General features: G+C 39.1%; 1 protein-coding gene and 1 pseudogene across 1 annotated transcript; both read right to left on the bottom strand.

Moving 5' to 3' along the window:
- Window positions 1–8164: 8164 nt before the first annotated feature.
- On the bottom strand, window positions 8165–12924 carry LOC138916503 (olfactory receptor 4D11-like; annotated as a pseudogene).
- Window positions 12925–15354: 2430 nt separating this feature from the next.
- LOC138916857 (olfactory receptor 4D10-like) lies at window positions 15355–16537 on the bottom strand. Its single transcript, XM_070230461.1, has one exon. The coding sequence runs from the start codon at window positions 16535–16537 to the stop codon at window positions 15602–15604; it is 936 nt and encodes a 311-aa protein (XP_070086562.1). The 3' UTR covers window positions 15355–15601.
- Between the last annotated feature and the right edge of the window lie 1622 nt (window positions 16538–18159).

The following is an 18159-nucleotide window of genomic DNA, read 5'->3' as shown; positions in this document are numbered from 1 at the left end:
TGGGTCCCAGATCCTTTTTGAAGTATATCTCTGGAAGAAATAAAAGTGCAGTTAAAGAAAGTTTTATGAAATCTACTGTTGTCTTTCTGTCACTTGTGTCTGATGCTTTCCTGGGGAGGAAGTTCATCTTTTATGTATGTGGCCGTGCCTGCAATTCTGTGCCACCAGTGGAAGAGGACCCAGGTTTTTGACTCAGTCATCCAAACAGGTAGGTTCTATCACTGTGGCCACTGAAACACAGGTGACAGATCCGTGAAGCTATTCAATTGTACTTTTAATACAAAATATGACAGTTATTAAAAAATAAGCATGAATTTGATATGAAGAATGTTTCTTCACAAAAGACACCATTATGCGAATTAACAGACAACCTGCAAATGGGAGGATATTTACAATATGTATACTAAGAAAAGCTTCAGGTCCAAAATATGTAAAGAATATTTTACAAATCAGTAAAGAAAGATAGATGTTGAAAGAGAAAACGGCAAAGACACTAACCAAAACTTTACCAAGGAGGATATTCAAATTGCAATTCAACTTCATGAATTATCAGGGAAATGTAAATTGAAATTACAGCAAGGAACTACCACCTACGTACCAAAATGGCTAAACTGAAAAAGATGAAAAATATCCCGTGATGGTGAAGACGTGGAACAACTGGAACCTCTCATAGCCTGCTGGTGGGTGTGCAAATCGGGAGAATCACTTTGCTGTCTGATTATATCTGCTAACGCCATGATCTATATCCATATCCATATCTATACCTATATCTATGTATATCTATCTAATCACCTATCTTAGAATGGATACATATATATAGTTCATTCAGTTGTACGTATTGATTTTTCTGAGGATACATCTCCGTCCTCAGAATAATCTATTTCACTCCTAGGAAGTATGTACATATGTGCATATGTCATCTCCACCAAGACGTATCCTAGAATATTCATAGCAGCACTGTTTGTAATTGCCTCAAACTGGAAATGACACAAATGCCCATCAACAGTAGAAAAGATAAATAAATTGTTAAATTCATACAATACCATAGAGCCATGGGAATGATCAATGTACGGTACATGAAACAACATAAATGTCTCATAAGCACAATGTAGAGTCTAAGCCAGGCACAACAAAGTGTGCACCCACTTATTTTGTTCACATAAAGAACAAAAAGTATACCAAACTAAAGGAAATATGAGGGAGGATTTTGAACTACTGAGAATGTTCTGTTTCTTAATCTAGGTGCTTGTTACAAAAATTTATTGCTTGTGTGAAAATTCATTGAGCTGTACACTAATGTGCATTTTTCTGTATGTTTGTATATTATCCTTCAGCAGAAAGTTAAAAATAATGAACCTGGTGATTATAACATTTTAATCTCATGTCTACAGAATGACTTTCATCCAAGTGAGGTTTAATTGACGACCCACTGCATAATGGTTACTTTTATAGTTATATACTTACAGCCTTTACCAGCTACAACTTGAGTTACCTTTTTATCTTTTTCTCACCTACAGACTTTAGGTCCTCCCGAATTCTTGTGTTAGGCAGGTTGCCCTTCTGTCCACATGTAGTGCCTTCTCAGATTCTGATTTTTGTTTCTCTATGTTTTCTTTACTTTGTTCTTTAAACCTCAGAAAAAAATCCTTAAAAGACCATGTTTCCCCAAGCAGCACTCTCATTTTTGCTGACCTGGAAGAATAAGATAAGAGCCTCCTTTCGGATTCCATGGTCATCAGTTCGGATTCATCTCAGTCTCCTCATCTTTGGTGTTTATGTCAATGGCACAGAGTGATACGAACACATGTTCAGAATAACGATTGTGGGAAATTTCAGGTCTCTAGCATCTCAGATGTAAGAATTCCCTACACTATACTTACCATGGCTAGAAGGTGGAGAAATCACCCCTAAAACACTGTTCAGTTAATCTAGAGTGTGGAAACAGATTTCAATGAATGACAGCAGCCCACTCTAGAATCTTTCTTTTGGATATTGGACTGATAAGTCAATGGTTTTCAAATCTTCTGCTGAGGAAACCACTGCAACAAGCCTCATACATTACGTTGTCACTTGTGCTCTTCTTTCCTCCTTTCTTTTCCTCCCCTGTTTCTCTTTCCTTCTTTGCTTCCTTCTTCTAGATATTTCTGTGACCGTATGAGGGTTCAGCAGAGCAACAGAATCAATAGGACATATATAGATATACAAGGTAAAATTATAATGAAGAGTTGGCTCACGTGATTATGGAAGCTGAGAAGTCCCAAGATCTGCTGTCTGCAAGTTGGAGACCCCGGAAGGCTGATGGTATAATTCAGTGCTAGTTTGATGACCTGAGAAGTAGGGAAGGCAATGTGTAAATCGCAGTCCGAGGGAAGGAGAAAATGAGATGAGATGTCCCAGCTCACGCTGTGAGGCAGGGAAAATGGGGCACATTTCTCCTTCCTCCACCTTTTGTTCTACTCAGACCCTCAGTGAATTGGATGATGTGTACCTTAATTGAGAAGGCAATTAGTCTGCTTTACTGAGTCCATCTATTCAACTGCTAATCTCATCTGGAAACACTCTCACAGACATACCCAGAAATAATGTTTAATCTGGGCGCCATGTCGCCTGTCAAGTTGACACAAAATTAACCATCATAATGACATTGAGATGGTCTTTTTGAGTGAAAGGCGACTCAAACATAGATCTTTTCGTCAGGAGGTTTACAGTTAAGACAATAAGAGTGTTGCAGGTGGTGGAGTCGGCAGAAAAAAGGGAGGAGGTACAAAATCATGAGGATGTATATGAAAATAGCCCCATTTGGGCATACGATGTTTTTAAACTCCATCCAGGAGGTGTGCTGAACAGTATCATATCCCACACTTGCATTTTGGATACACACGTGTGGATCCTCTGGAACAGTCAGGCAATTTGGATTTTACCACCTTCCTAGTTGGTGTGGCCTTGGGCAAATCACTCCATAATTGTACCAAACTCATGAGAAATACATGGGAGTTTCACAGGGAATGGCTTAGAGTCAGTTCTCAGCCTGCATCGTTATAATTTATCTACCACATGAAAATAATGAGACCTACCTCATACACAAGGTGCTTCTAAGGAGTAGATGAGATTGTATGTCTGTTTAGGAAACTGAAAGCAGCTGAGGATTCTTATTTTGCCAGTCTCATCAGCTCCAGGTGAGTGCTTCTTTCCTTATACATGCCAGGTTCATCTGTGGGGTTGTCTGGGACTGGTTCATCTTGCTATTGATTGTGTCGTTCAAAGCCCTCTTCTCAACACTTGAGGTAAGTGGCAAATACTCTCTCTCCTCTAGGGACTTTTTTCTTTTTCACTTATGAATTTGAGCTAAGACGTGTTCAAAAAATCAGAGTATTGTATCATACACCTCCTTAGAAACATAAATAAATTTGTGTACGCAGTTTAGATATAGTTATTTATATTACAATCCTTTATGGAAAGAAAATAGATTATAATCCTCATTTACAAATCCAATCATCTTGATATCAGGCCCCAGGGGGGTCCATGCTACTTCCAAGGTCTCAACATTATGGAAATGTTGGCAAAATAATGGAGGTTTGCTTTGCTGAAGTTTGTTTTTAGAAAACTTTCGTGGAGTGATTCTTGTACTGACTGCTTCATTTTATCTCTCCAAAACCTATAATATCCATGTGAAGTTGACATTACTGTCCTGATTTTATAGATGAGAAACTGAGACACAGAAAGATTAAGTAAGTTGCTCAAGGTCTCCCAGCTGGTAAAGCCAGGTCTCAATCCTAGATTTGTCTTATTCCAAAGACTTATGCTCTTAACTACTGCAACTATAGTTCTTCCCAGTGTTTATCAGCCCTTCCCAGAAAATGGTACAAAGAAAAAGGCTCAGAAAAATCTTTTTCAAATCAAGTTAGTCTGTGGGTGTAAGGAGCCTGCAGGTGGTGAGTGAGAGCTGTGACTGAGACTGCCTTAGTATGAGATGATGTCAGAAGTGACTCTGAAAAAAAAAAAGCAGAGTTTGAAGAAAGCAAATTTTATAGTCATTGTGGGTACCTCAACCAACTGCCTGGATCAGCTTCATGGTGCTTCAGTGGCAGGGGAAGTGAGTTCTGAGTAGCATCTCCTCAAACATAAACTCTCAAAAGTAATGGATCTGGTCTGTTCCTATGGATGCTGTCTTTTGCAAAGAGTGGGAAGGATACTTTGAAAGTATAGGATTACGCACATTGTAGTGAAACTCATGCATATAAGAGGGGGAAGGGGCCAAATGGATAGAGAAATATAATTTTATGTGTTGCAAGGTCAAAATAAGGATCACAGGAGTTCTTAAAAATCACACCAAAGAGGACCATCCTTTGGAAACAAGCTTATCAAGCATCTCGTAAGAACCTGCAAACTGAATGTTATCCCTATACTCCAGCTTCCCACTGAGGAAATGCTGCTCCTTTTTCTCTTTCCTAACATTGAAAAGCCTCTACTCTTGAATGAATCTCTAAAAATTTTAGGAACATTATTCATATTCAGTTGCACATGAGGACACAGATAAGCTAGCCATTCAAAGACCTTGCTTAAAGCCCCAAACTTCTACTTCCAGACAAGAAGCAAAGCTGGCTAGGAAGCATATAATGAATTTAGGAAGGCTTTTAGAGTGCTGTTTTTCAAGGCAATCACCCTCCTGAGAGCTGGGGATGTGAACACCTTCTCAATTGCCTTCAAATAATTTTCAATCTCAACATCATGCCAAGTAAAATACATCCCATCCCCCCGCGTCAACTGACCTTCTAATATTTTTCAAGCCACACTTCCCCACTTCCTAGTCATGAAAAACTAACCTTTTTCTTTGCTTCATTAAGAGTTTTGGTTTCAAAAGGAACATTCCACACAATGGCAGCATTTTTGACAAATAAGCCCTAACAGCTTATCAGTTTTAGAAGTTCACACACCCCAACACTAACTGACATCAGTCTTCAAGTGGGAAATTGATCCTCTTATAATGCTCCAACTGCATCTTATAAGATGTAGGCTCTGGCGAAATTCATTGTTTAATGGAAAGCCTAGCTCAAGGCTAGTGATTTTTTTTTATCTTCTTCCTTCATATGGGAAATGGCAACCTCAGGGAATCATATCATTCGACAATTCCACTTTGCCTTACCGTGACTCAGCTACGTCTATTAGTCTGTCAGCCACAAGCCTATTAAAGTAATCAGTAAAGGGAATATAGTTGCATATGGATGTGGAAGCTGAGTGACCAATTCAATGGAGTTCCTGTAGGAGTCATTAAAATGTCATCAAGCCCTCCTCCTCTCTCTCCCTCATCTCCATGTTCCATCTCACATGTACATGCAGAGGCACTAGTGCACTTTCAGTACACATATCTTTCTCTAGACAGTGCATCATCCCTCTTGGTTCAAGAAGAAAGCATTTTAAACTACACCAAGGGCTGTGCTGTCTTCCTTCTAACCAAAATTGCTTTGCTTTAATTGGCTGAGATGTAAAGCTTAATTAAAAGAGTAGTAATGGAAAAATCAAATCTTTGTGGCTACTGTCAGGGCAGCTGTCAGAGATTGATTGATGTGGATTTATATGTCCAATTTCGTTGAATGCAATGTGTTCATTGATACTACACAATTATCTTAATCTACATCTCTAAGACCCACAGCTCCCTTAGAATCTAGGAAGGTAGCCTAGTGACAGCTGTTGATATTCATCAGGTTAATTACTTCAGAATTATTTTATGTTATTGGGTTCACAGGTACCAAGAGATGTTGATCATTGAAATATTTGATTCAGGGAGCAATGTAAGAAAGGGTATTTTGAAAGCTATGTGTGTGTCCAGAGCAGCCAGTCGACTTTTCCATGGGTCTTAGCAGCAGAGCTTAAAAATAATAAAGGCTGATTTAGTTGGAAAAAATGCAGCCCACCTTTAGATTTTACACCATCCAGATCAATGATAGATGTTTTTGTAATCAGATGTAATTCTTTCCCCTTCCCCTGGATTATTGAATCAGATTGTGTTGTGTGTTTAAACGTGGCTTGAGGAAGTCTCAGGGACAGTGATGTGGCAAGGGTTCTTTGGTTCTTGGTCTCTTGGGGTTATGCTTCTGAGATACAGTTAGTGATTCAGACCCCATAGATCTTTGGTGCCATCCAATTCTGACATAGTGATAAAAATCTGATTTGAGTAAGTCACGAGACATAGGAAGGAGAGAAAAGGACACGTTGGCATGAAATAGACTATAAAGTAGTTTGTGGTATGCATTTTTCATAGGCAATTTCATATAGGAAAGCTTAGAGACTCGCGACCAGTGCTGCCTGAACAAAGGAAGCAGGACCTTGTGAACAGTGACTCGACAAATGTGAATTATTCTTAGAATTTTCATTTTAGGGGAAGCAGGTTAATATTGTAAAAATTTAGTATTGATACACCAGGTGACAAGCAATTGCAGTGAATTGAACCAGTTTGGCAATGAATGCTTATGGTGCCATTCCAGACCCAAAGTGGGACATAAGTAAAGTTTGTCCTCAACGCTCAGTATCCTTTGGCTAACTCTGCTTGGGCTCTTCTCTGTCCTGGGTGCTCTGACATCTTGTTCTGATCCCTTATCTCTACTCTAAAAGCCAAGGGTTTATATTTGACCCATTACCTTCTTTTAATATGAAACTCTCCTATGCTTTATCTCAACAGTTTCTGGATGACTCTTTAAGTTGTAACAATAAGAAGCAAAGCTATTGTCACATTTTAATGACCAAAAGCTGGAAATTTTAAGATGAAAGATGCTTTGAATTCAACGTACATTCCCATGTTTTCTACCCCATCAGTTTTTTCCCAATAATGAGGAGTATGGGTCCTGTAGGAGAAGAGTGTAACAGGTCGATGGGGATTAGGGTTAGGGTCGGGTCAGAATGTGCGTAATGCACAGCCATTTGGATGATATTAATAATGACATTAGCCTTTCACTGAGCATTTACTACCTGCCAGGCATTGTATGTTTCACATATACCATCTCATTTTAACCCTGACAACAACTCCATGACATGTAAATAAGTACCTTATTATAGATGACCTATGACTTCTGAAGACATAAAATAACCTGCTCAAGATTAGGCAACTGGGGGATGGCAGAGATAGGATTTGGACCCAAGGCTGTATGACTCTGAGGTTAGAGCATTCAGCTATAATGGTTTACTTTTACCATGATTTCCCAGACAAAAACACTAGCCTATACTTCTTCTTCACAAACACCAATAGATTGAAAAACAGACTGTTTAGAGTTTTATCTTCTTTAATCCTTCCTCTCTCTCTTGGGCAGTGAGAAGTGGGAAGAGTGTAAATTCTCAATGGAGAAGCCAATCTGAGATTGGTCCTGGTAAGGCTGGACTAGAAGATCAGTTTTGGAATAATGAGAATGGCTTGCTCTTTGTGTAGGATCTCTGAGGTTCTGCCTTTGTCTAAACCTACCACAAGAATGTGAATCTGGTACATGTAGTTCTGCATGACATAAATCCCTGTAGGCCATTATTGGAAATCTTTCAAGCCTTCTTCATTCCTGATAGGAATCCAGGAGGACAACCATTGTGTGCCTTTGAGGTTCTCAAGAGGTCACAAGCCCATGTAGAGTTCAACTAAGCAGAAAAAATGTCTTAATCTGTGATGGGCCATATGTCCCCATATATGTGTGCTTCAGATGCACTGATCATGAAATCTTTCTAGAACAGGATCACAGTTTGGCATAGACAGGTCCAGTAATGTAATAAATTACATCCACATAGTTTAAGAGCAATCAATCGGGTATCTGAAGACTTATCTCTGTAATTAAGTGGATGTGGGATCTTGAGCAAATCACTCTAACTCTAGGCTTCTGTTTACTTACCTCTTGACAAGGAGATGGATTCAATCATTCTCTTCACTTGCCATATAGTTGTCCTGATTGACACATTGTTACTTTGATATTTGAATGGAAATACATCAATGAGCTCAATCCTATAACACTAGTTACTTCATGCTTACCAGAAGCTTGGGTTACCAGCAACCTATTAACTTTACTAGGAAAATAAATTGTTACCTAGTAAATGTATATTAGTTTATTGACAACATATTTGAGTATGTAAATAGAACTTGTGGGAAAAATAATGTATTTAGTCCTTGGTGATGAAGAGGTTGGAAACTCTTACTCTATTCCACCACAGAAGGCATGAGTCTTCTCTTCAGTCTCTTCATGGCTGACTTCATTTCTTGGTTCCTCAGAGTGTAGATCAAGGGGTTCATCAGAGGGGAGATGACAGTGAAGGTGACAGAGATGGCTTTATCTGTGGGGAGGGCAGTGAAGGGCCGGGCGTAGACATAGATACAGGGCACAAAGTGCAGGGTCACCACAGTGATGTGTGAGGTGCAGGTGGAGATGGCTTTCCTCCTGCCCTCCCCTGCCTGAGACCTCAGCATCATTAGGATGACTGTGTAGGACACAAGCAGGAAGATAAACCAAAGGGTAGTGACTAAGCCATTGTTGGAAATCATCAGGAGCTCAAGTGCAGAGGTGTCTACAGGCGAGTTTGAGGACATGGGGGACATCACAGTAGAAGCTGTCAAGAACATTGGGTCCACAGAAAGGGAGGGGCAGCAATAGGGAAATTTGCACGATGGAGTGGACAAAGCCCCCCACCCAGGAAGCCAAAATGAGGGCAGTGCATCGCCCCCTACTCATGATGGTGACATAATGCAGGGGCTTGGAGATGGCTATGTAGCGATCAAATGCCATCACAGAGAGAGAGAAAATATCCACTCCACCAAGCAGGTGGAAGAAAAATATTTGCATCATGCAGCTAGTATAGGATATGGTCTTTATCTTTGACAGAAGGTCTACCAGGACCTTTGGAGCGGTGATGGAGGAGAAGCAGATGTCAAGGATGGCTAGATTGCGGAGCAGGAAGTACATGGGGGTGTGAAGGCGAGACTCACAGGTCACAGTGACCATGATGAGGAGGTTTCCCAGAAGAGTTGTCATGTACACAAAACACAGGAAAATAAATAAGACCAAACTGAGATCTTGGGACTGAGTAAGTCCTAGAAATATAAATTCTTTTACCCTGGTGCCATTTCCCAACTCCACTGAATCATATTTCTTCTTCTTCGCATTGCTTGGAAAAAATTAAAAGTGTTATTTCAGAAAGTGTTTACTTTCCATTAATAGATTCATGTTTACAGAGTCAGGTATTAGGTCAGAAAACTAGTGAGGTGTTATCAGTATATGAAGAGCCTTTCCAAGGTTATTGCTAACATGTCCTACATGACATCTCATTACACAAGCATGCATTTAGTTATTGTTTTCTTCTGTAATTTATAAGTATTTCAGAAAATGCATAAAAATAGTGTTCTCGGAATATAAGTTCCAAGTATCCAAGATAAACAAGTGAATGTTAAATATTCAGAAATGGAGTATTTTGGCACAAGGGATACAAAAATGGATGCAGTTTGGTGTGTGGATAAGACAATGCCTATTAGGTACCACTGGGGTCCTTTGAGGATCCACACGAGTATGGGTTTTTTCCAGACTGGGTGCTCCGTTTAAATACTTTAAGAACTCCTATCTGCAACATGGTTGTCCTTCAACTGAATTTCACAGAAGCACTCCTCCTTTTTTTGAATCACAAGTTTAATGCTGTGAAAAATTAGAAAATTTTAAAGCTGTAAAATTCTTCTCTATTGTTCTTATCTTCCTTAAATGGATTTCTTTGTTTCTGTCTTTACTTTAAACTACTTTAGGTACCAAAAGCCCTGGAGTTGAATAACTCCTCAGCTATGAAATAAAAGTGGTAACGCAGAGCTTCTCTTATGTTCACTGGTCAAATTTATTTCCTAAATGCTATTTTTTTATTGCGCTGTCATTGACATAAAATAGAATCATATGTTTGAAGCGTACACCTTGATAAATTTTGACATAAGCGTATACCCACAAAATCATCACTGTGTTGAAGATAGTTAATATATTTATCAATGCAAAAATGTCTTTGTGGCCATTTATAATATGTCCCTTCTGCCCTTCCTTCTTCAGGTAACCATTGATCTGTGCTCTGTCACTATCTATTAGTTTGTGTTTTCTAGAACTTTCTATAAATGGAATCCTACAATGTGTACTCTCTTTTTGTTTGGCTTCTTTCACTTACAAAATACATCCATGTTTTTGCATGTGCCAATATTTTTTTCCTTTTTATAGTATGCATGTGCCACATTTTGTTTTTCAGTTTGCTTGTTGATGAATCTTTGGATTGTCTCTAGTTTTTGGCTATTACACATAAAGCTTTTATGAATGTTCGTGTATAGGTCTTTGTGTGGACATATATTCCCATTTCTCTTAGGTACGTACCTAAGAATAGGATGGTTGTAACTCTTAAAATTCAATAGGAAAACAAACCACCTAATTAAAAAACAGGGGGCAAATGCTTTGAACAGGCACTTCAACAAGAAGATATAGGGATGGCCGATAAGCACATGAAAACATGCTCAACATCATTCATCACTGGGGAAATGTAAATGAAAGCCATAGTGAGATAACAGTACACATCTACTAAAATGGCTAAAATAAAGAAGGTGGATATATGAAGAGTTGACAAAAATGTAGAGGAATTGTAACTCTGGTGGGAATGCACAATGATGCAACCACTTTTGAAAACAGTTTATCAGTTTCCTAAAATGTTAAGTGTGTGCTTACAATATAATCATTTTGCTTTTGAATTCCTTTCTTATTTTTTGTGAATCCTTGAAAGGGACTTAATTTCTTTCTTTACAGTTTATCTCTTTTTTATTACCATAATCAGAAAGAAAAGAAAGGTGAAAGTCACTTCTTTCACTTTTTGGGTGGGTTTTCCAGTACAAATGAAGAAATTTATTTTCACCTAGCTCACTTTCTGTTCAAGTTGTCTTTCTTCTGTATGTAATTTTGTTTAAAGTCTACTTAATATGGGAGACTAAACAAGCCACCAAGAGTAATCAGAGCATGCAGGCAGATACCTGGCAGCCTCTGGCATCACATAGCCTGTTCAAATCCCAGCTGGGTACTTACTGGTTACGGTATAAGAGAAGTTACTTTACCCCTTTGGCCTCAGCTTCCGCATCAGTATTTGGAAACAATAGCATCTTCCTTGTGTGATTTTTGTGAGGATTAAATGAATTAATCTATGCAAAAGCATCAATACTTAGAGCATTGCCTAAGCAATAAGTGTGCTTATGTGTGTGTTACCTTAAAGTAAAACTCCAGGTTAGTAACTGTCACAGGCACACAGCTCCTTTAAATGTACTGACAATCTTTTAGAGGAGCTGTACATTTTCTAGAATATGTTTTCTAAAACAGCTTCATCAAAACATACTTTTTTGGGGGAAAATAGGGGGTATGTTTCTTTTACTGTCAATGAGAGTGGCCCAGAGGGTGGTTACAGTGTATGGTAGCAAGGAAAGTGCTTGCTTGGTTTGGTTTCTTATCTGACATCATCTTAGCAGACCAGAGAAATCTGGTGCAGGTCTCTGCAGTGAGAGCTATCTGTGCTCAAGTCCTGGCTTTGTCACTGTGTCATTTGGGTAAGTGAGAGACCTCATGGAGTCTCCACTTCTTCATCTGTGGAATGGGGATTATAGTAATATCCACCTCACAGGGAAGTTATGGGGATTAGGTGAATTAACATATGCAGAGTCTCAGCACACATGGCTGCTTATCTGTTGTGATGTGTATTATGCTGGGTAACCTTAACCCAGGAGGCTTATCAGGAAATAGAGTGTGTTGAACTAATTAGTAGCTGAGCTATCAATTCTGACTAGTTAAAGTGGGGAAATGATCACCAGAAAACACCAACTCAATCTAGTTACTAGAGATAATGAGGAGGTCCTACCTAGTTATGAAAACACTCCACAGGGACCTCCACGTAAACCATAGATAATGGTCTACACAGATGGGTAGAAGGTACAGTACCTCATACTCCAAGTCAGGCCTGTTTGTCAGAAAGGAATAGGTCCATGTTCACAAACTACCTTTCGTAATTCAGACAACATCCTCCACCTTCTGCTCCATTTTTCTGCTATTTTTACTCCATTTCATTATTTAACAAATATTGATTAAAAATTGGCAGAGGTCTAGGTTATTTGAGAGAAATGAATATAATCCCAAACCAGTGGAGAAACAACTGAAATATAATAGTGATACGGGTGTGATGGGGACCGTCATAAGACAGATGAGCTGTGTGTGAGAAAAGGGTGATTTCTCACCAAGAGGCTCAGAGGAAGCTGCATGGAGGAGGTGACATTTATGTTTGGGGCACATGGGAGTGGAGAGAACGGGAGACCTGGCTTTAGGGGACCCCTTGAATATATAACAGTTGCTGATGAGTGGGAGGTTTGGCTGGAAAGAAAAGGATGCAAATATGTAGGCATGGAAAGAAAATCGTTGTAAAATTTTAGTTCTTGATAAATCTAAGGACAGGCATGTAGGTGTTCATTGTCCTATTCTTTCAACTTTTTTTGAAATATTTTATTTTCTTTCTAGTTTTAAATTTAGCATTTCAGTTTGAGGAGATCCATCTACATGAAATAAGCATGAGAAAAATCTCTTGTTTGTGCAATTCAAGGGATCCCAGGAAAAAAGAGTTTCCTCCTCCCTACTTCCAAACTGAACTCATTTCTATGACTCTCCTTACACAATATCTTCTTTGTTCATATTTCTTAGTTGCGCTGTCTGCCACTGATAGTTCACCCTGGAATGCAGCATCTTGGGTATATATTGCATTATTTTTAGTCAAAGTGTATTTATTAATCTTAACGATTCCATCTAGATTTCAGTTTTTCTCACTCCTCTTCTCATGCTTATTCATTGACGCTCAGACACCATAGTCATTCACACTCATGTAGAGTTATGTTTCTTACCTAAAATTTCCAATCTCCTTCTCCAACATCTTAAACAATGTTCACACGAACCTTGGGAATCATTTGGCTTCAGAAAATTCTGTTAAATACCCCTCTGAAAGCCAGTGATTTCAGTGGCTTTCTTTATGCGGAAAAGGGCAGACTCAGGGAATAATATTTCCTTGGCTCTTCCACACTGATTCACAGTGTTCCATCATATGTACCAATTTGTCAATCCCAGAACTAGTGTGAGAATTATCAGAGGGCATATGATTGGATGTGGTTGTGGAAAAATTCTACTGATGGAGAGGTGGTTTCAGTGGGAGTAATCAAGATGTGACTCAGGCACATGTCCTTAGGAACACACTTTTTGTGTAGGATCTAAAAGTTTTTAGCAGTGACAAAGATTCTCCCCTTGACCAAACTCTACTCAGGCTCCCCTGAACTTCTCAACTAGGCCTCCATTTTGGGACCTCCATGCTTGTCTCTGCATTGTCAAATTTTAACAGGAATTCTGCTAATTCAGTTTAGCCAAAATCCCCCACCCTCCATGTTGATCACCATCAGTGTGTAATCAGGTTCCTCACCATCCACCATGCCCCAAGTGATATTTGATCACCCTGGCCTGCCTTCAGCAAGAATCCTGTTAGGTCAGTTTACCCAGAATTCCACCTTACCTCTGATGTTTCCCCTAGTAGTTTTTCTGTTGGGACATAAATGCCTATTCTTAGGGATTCTGCACAACTTCCTTAGGCAGTTTCACCCATGTAGGGTAATTCCTGAAGTGTGACACACAAGTATTGGAAGGAGCCATTGGACCTGAAAGGATTATGTAGATGAGAGTGAAGGAGATCTCAATGGGCGGATGAAGAAAGTGGGTGATGGAGTTCTCACAGGACATACACATCACCAGGAAATCCACACTGGATCCATCAGCAACTCCTACTTGCTCGACTTTCAGAGTTCTTCACCATTCTCACCACCTCCACTGTTACTACCCTAAGTTGTGTCTTCATTATTTCTTTCCTGGGACTTTTGCAATAGCTTCTTAATTGGTCTCCCTGTTTTTTCCTTGCCCCACCTCAGTCTATTCATAACAGTAAGCACTGCATTTCTGCTAAAACATTCATCACTATTCTGCTCTTCAAAGCCCTTCAAAATGCATCGCATCTTATTTAGGTGAAAGTCAAAATCCTCACAATGTCTAAAAGGTCCTAAGGACCTGATCCCGTGGCCTCATTATCTCTCTGACTACAGTTATTACCTGTCTCCTCCTTGCTTCCTCTCATCTTCTTATGAAGGCCTGGGCACATCCCCACCTGAGGACCTTTGCATGTCTGATTTTTGAACTGACATTTGTACTGTGACATGAACATTTGTCTAATTTCAAAAATTTTAAGATCTAGGATCTACCTGCAGAAATGAAGGGCAAAAAAGAAAAACTCCCAAATGCTGTAAATAGCAGAACAAGAAAACAAATAAAAACCAAGTTCATGTATTGAATAATGTTTTTCCGTTCATGCCAACCTTTTTGAATGTATATGCGTAGTCTGAAGCAGCTTCATAGGTTTCTGTCATTTTTAGGGAGTCATGTTAACAGAAAATAATAACAAATCCATTGTTTTCTTACTCCTATTCTCCAATGATTTGAGAAACAGAAAGGAGTGAGAGGTGATATTCATTCACTGAGTTCTTTAACTCAACCATTTTTTGGACAGTTTTCTACGTTCTACTTGCTGTGCTAGGTGCTGGGGATACAATACATAAATCATAGCCCTACTCGGGGAATAGGAGGAAGGAGGACAGGGAATTGGAAACAAGGTCCTGAGTGTGGTGCTTGAGCTGAGCCCCGGTCGCTGAGGCAATGTCATGGAAGTGTGGTCAGTAGGCGTGGGGTTCAGAGGAAGGTCAGGGTAAGGACCTACATGAGGTCATAGAACCCATAGTTACTGGGGTCCACATTCTAACTCAAGCTGTGCTGGCTTCCAAAGCACTTGCACTCAACCACTGGAGTGTGGGCTTCAGACGGAAAAATCTTCAGGTAGTAGTTATTTAATTTACTCATATCAGAAAGTCAGAGGAGGAACTTAATTTGAGTGTGCTTAGTTCATTAAAATGTGATTACTTCATGAAAGACCTTAGCAATCCAATGCCCAAGCTGCATTATGTTTCTCAGCTCCCTTCCTGGTAACAAGAATATAGTGGGAATGTCTGAGTATATATATATTTGCTTTTTCTTATTGTTAATTTTATTTATACAATTGGAGATTTCCGTGTTGTTGTAAGTGATAACCAAGAGAGGTCCCACCTTAATCCATTTTCCCCCAATGATCATTTCACAATCTATATGTATATCAAAACATCAAGTTGTACATCTGAAGTAAACAACATTTGTATTTCTCAATTATATGCAATAGAGCTGAATGAAACCCCCACAACAATTCCAATGTGATAAAGTTTCTGAGTGCATACATATTCTCTTTTCTTTATTTCTTCCAAGGCTTTATTGCATAAGCATTATGCAACTCTTCAGCTAACAGTTTGATTTCTCTGCTTCCTTTTGCAACATGAAACGTATCTTTTTACATTATTATTGCATGCCAAACAGAATCTTTGAAAGTCGTGTGCATCTCAGTAGAAATATCAAAATTATTTAGAAATCCTTTAGTCAATGCGGTTTATTTGATGAACATTTTCAAAGGTGGTGAGAAGGAGTGAGCGACCAGTCTATATCCTCTCAGAAGGTACACATCTTCTTCTCAGTTTCCTGATGGCTGAATTCATCTCCTGGTTCCTCAGAGTGTAGATCAAGGGGTTCAGCAGAGGGGAGATGACAGTGAAGGTGATGGAGATGGCCTTATCTGTGGGGAGAGCATTGAAGGGCCGGGCATAGACATAGATACAGGGCACAAAGTGCAAGGTCACCACAGTGATGTGTGAGGTGCAGGTGGAGATGGCTTTCCTCCTGCCCTCCCCTGCCTGAGACCTCAGCATCATTAGGATGACTGTGTAGGACACAAACAGGAAGATAAACCACAGTGTGGTGAGCAGCCCACTAATGGAAATCATCAGTAGCTCAAGCACAAAAATGTCAGTACGGGCTAGTTTGAGGACCTGGGGGACATCACAGTAGAAAGTATCAAGAACATTGGGTCCACAGAATGGGAGGGGCAGCAACAGGGAAATCTGCACGATGCAGTGGACAAAGCCCCCCAGCCAGCAGGCTACAATGAGGGCAGTGCATCGCCCTCTGCTCATGATGGTCACGTAGTGCAGGGGCTTGGAGATGGCCACATAGCGATCAAATGCCATCACCGACAAAGAACATACGTCCAACCCTCCAACAAGGTGGAAGAAAAACATCTGAGTGAAGCAGCCATTGAAGGAGATGGTCTTTCTCTGTGACAGAATGTCCACCAGAACCTTGGGAGCTGTGATGGAGGAAAAGCAGATGTCGGCAATAGACAAATTCCGGAGCAAAAAATACATGGGGGTGTGAAGGCGAGATTCACAGGTCACCATGACCATGATGAGGAGGTTTCCCAGCAGAGTTGTCACATACACCCAAAGCAGGAAAAGAAATAAGACCCAGTTCAGTTCTTGATTCTGGGTTAGGCCAAGGAAAATAAATTCTTTGACCCTCGTGCAGTTTTTTAGCTCCATTGAGTCAACTTCTTTCTTGTTTCAAGCTTCTTCATTTGAAAAGACTTGGCTATTTATTTTGTTTTCTTCTCAAGCACTAAGAATACAATTCAGAATGTTCCTCGCGTGGTTGCGCTGTTTGTGATTTGTTGTTTTGTCTAAATTTTTAAGATTGCAGTCAGTTTGGTGATCAAATCAAATTATCCCATGTAAAGTCATTCAATAATTCTGTTCTTATAAAACTATTTTTGAAAAGAACAAACTTTATGTTCAGCAGTGATGCTTACATAACATTTTATTTAATTTATTTTAGTTTTCAAATTTTGCTATTGTTTTCTTCCATCCAAATATATCGAATGTCCAAAATATCTGAATCATAAACAGAAAGATAAGTACAATGTGGTTCCAGCCACAGTAGACTCATAGTATGAAAGTTTAATATTCATATTAGCGAACTTTCTGTTGACTTCCACAGGGTCTTGTCTTGCTAAAAAGAAAAAAAGAGTATCATTCTGTTTCTTACTACAATGTTGCTGTGGCATGAGTCAGTTTCCTTACTGTTGGCTGTTTTATGTTGAATTTCTTAAAATGTCACCTGTTATTCCATATATGTAGCTTTTCTTTGTCATTACCTTATACGAATCAGATTTTTTATTAATTATTTTTAAATATTTAAATTTTATTTTTAAGAAACACATTGAAACAATATATAAATACAAATATCAAAGAATATCTTTAATTTCTTTTATTGTGATAACACTTAAACATGAGAGCTGCCCTCAACAAATTTTTGGGTGCCAATACAGTATAGCCACAGTGCTGCACAGCAATTCTCTAGAACTTATTCATCTCACGTAACTGTTGTGATCCTTGCTTGAGTGTGGGGGAGAGAATAAAGATAGTGACCCACTTTTGAAAGGTCATCCATACTCTATCAACCACACTCTCTTCTGCCTCTTTCTCTGTGTGGATCAAAGCTAAGAGAGTGGAGGGTTCACACAGGAGGGAGAGATGTAGATATGTTTAGAATAATACCTATTTTTTATAAGCTGTTATTGGTCATTCTTAGGAAATTTTATAATTATTACTTATTCCACCTTATACTTAGCAAGTCAACATTTATTGCAATGTTCAAATGTATATGAACAAATGGGACCACATTGTCAAAGTGTTTGCAGCTTAGCGAAAGTGAATGATTTGTATAAATTGATGAACATAATGCATGATAAAATGTAAAATGTCAAGAGAAAAGTAGAGATTGATTTGGTTGGGATAGGAACTATGCTAAGAGATATAATGATTTCTATCAGTAATAAAAGCTGCTATTTTTTGAGTGTTTACTGTGTGTGAAGAGTTATGAAATGTTGACATTGAATTTTCACCACTATCCTTTATTCCTGTTTTTCAGATGGAATATAGTGTGAATCTATGTTTGACTGAAGTTAAGGAAAAGATAGAAATAGGATGGAAAAAACATTGTTTTGTTTGCCTCTTCAATCTTATGTATATAGGGTCTCATTTTGTATAACAAGAATATTTTGGGGTGCGCCTGATAGCCGTGTGGTTAAGTTTGCATGCACTGCTTTGGTGGCCCCAGGTTCACTGGTTCGGATCCTGGACACGGACCTATGCACTGCTCATCA

This window comes from Equus caballus, chromosome 12 (genome assembly GCF_041296265.1).
Source record: "Equus caballus isolate H_3958 breed thoroughbred chromosome 12, TB-T2T, whole genome shotgun sequence".
In the NCBI taxonomy this organism is placed as follows: domain Eukaryota; kingdom Metazoa; phylum Chordata; class Mammalia; order Perissodactyla; family Equidae; genus Equus; species Equus caballus.
This window is presented reverse-complemented; position numbering and strand designations above follow the sequence as displayed.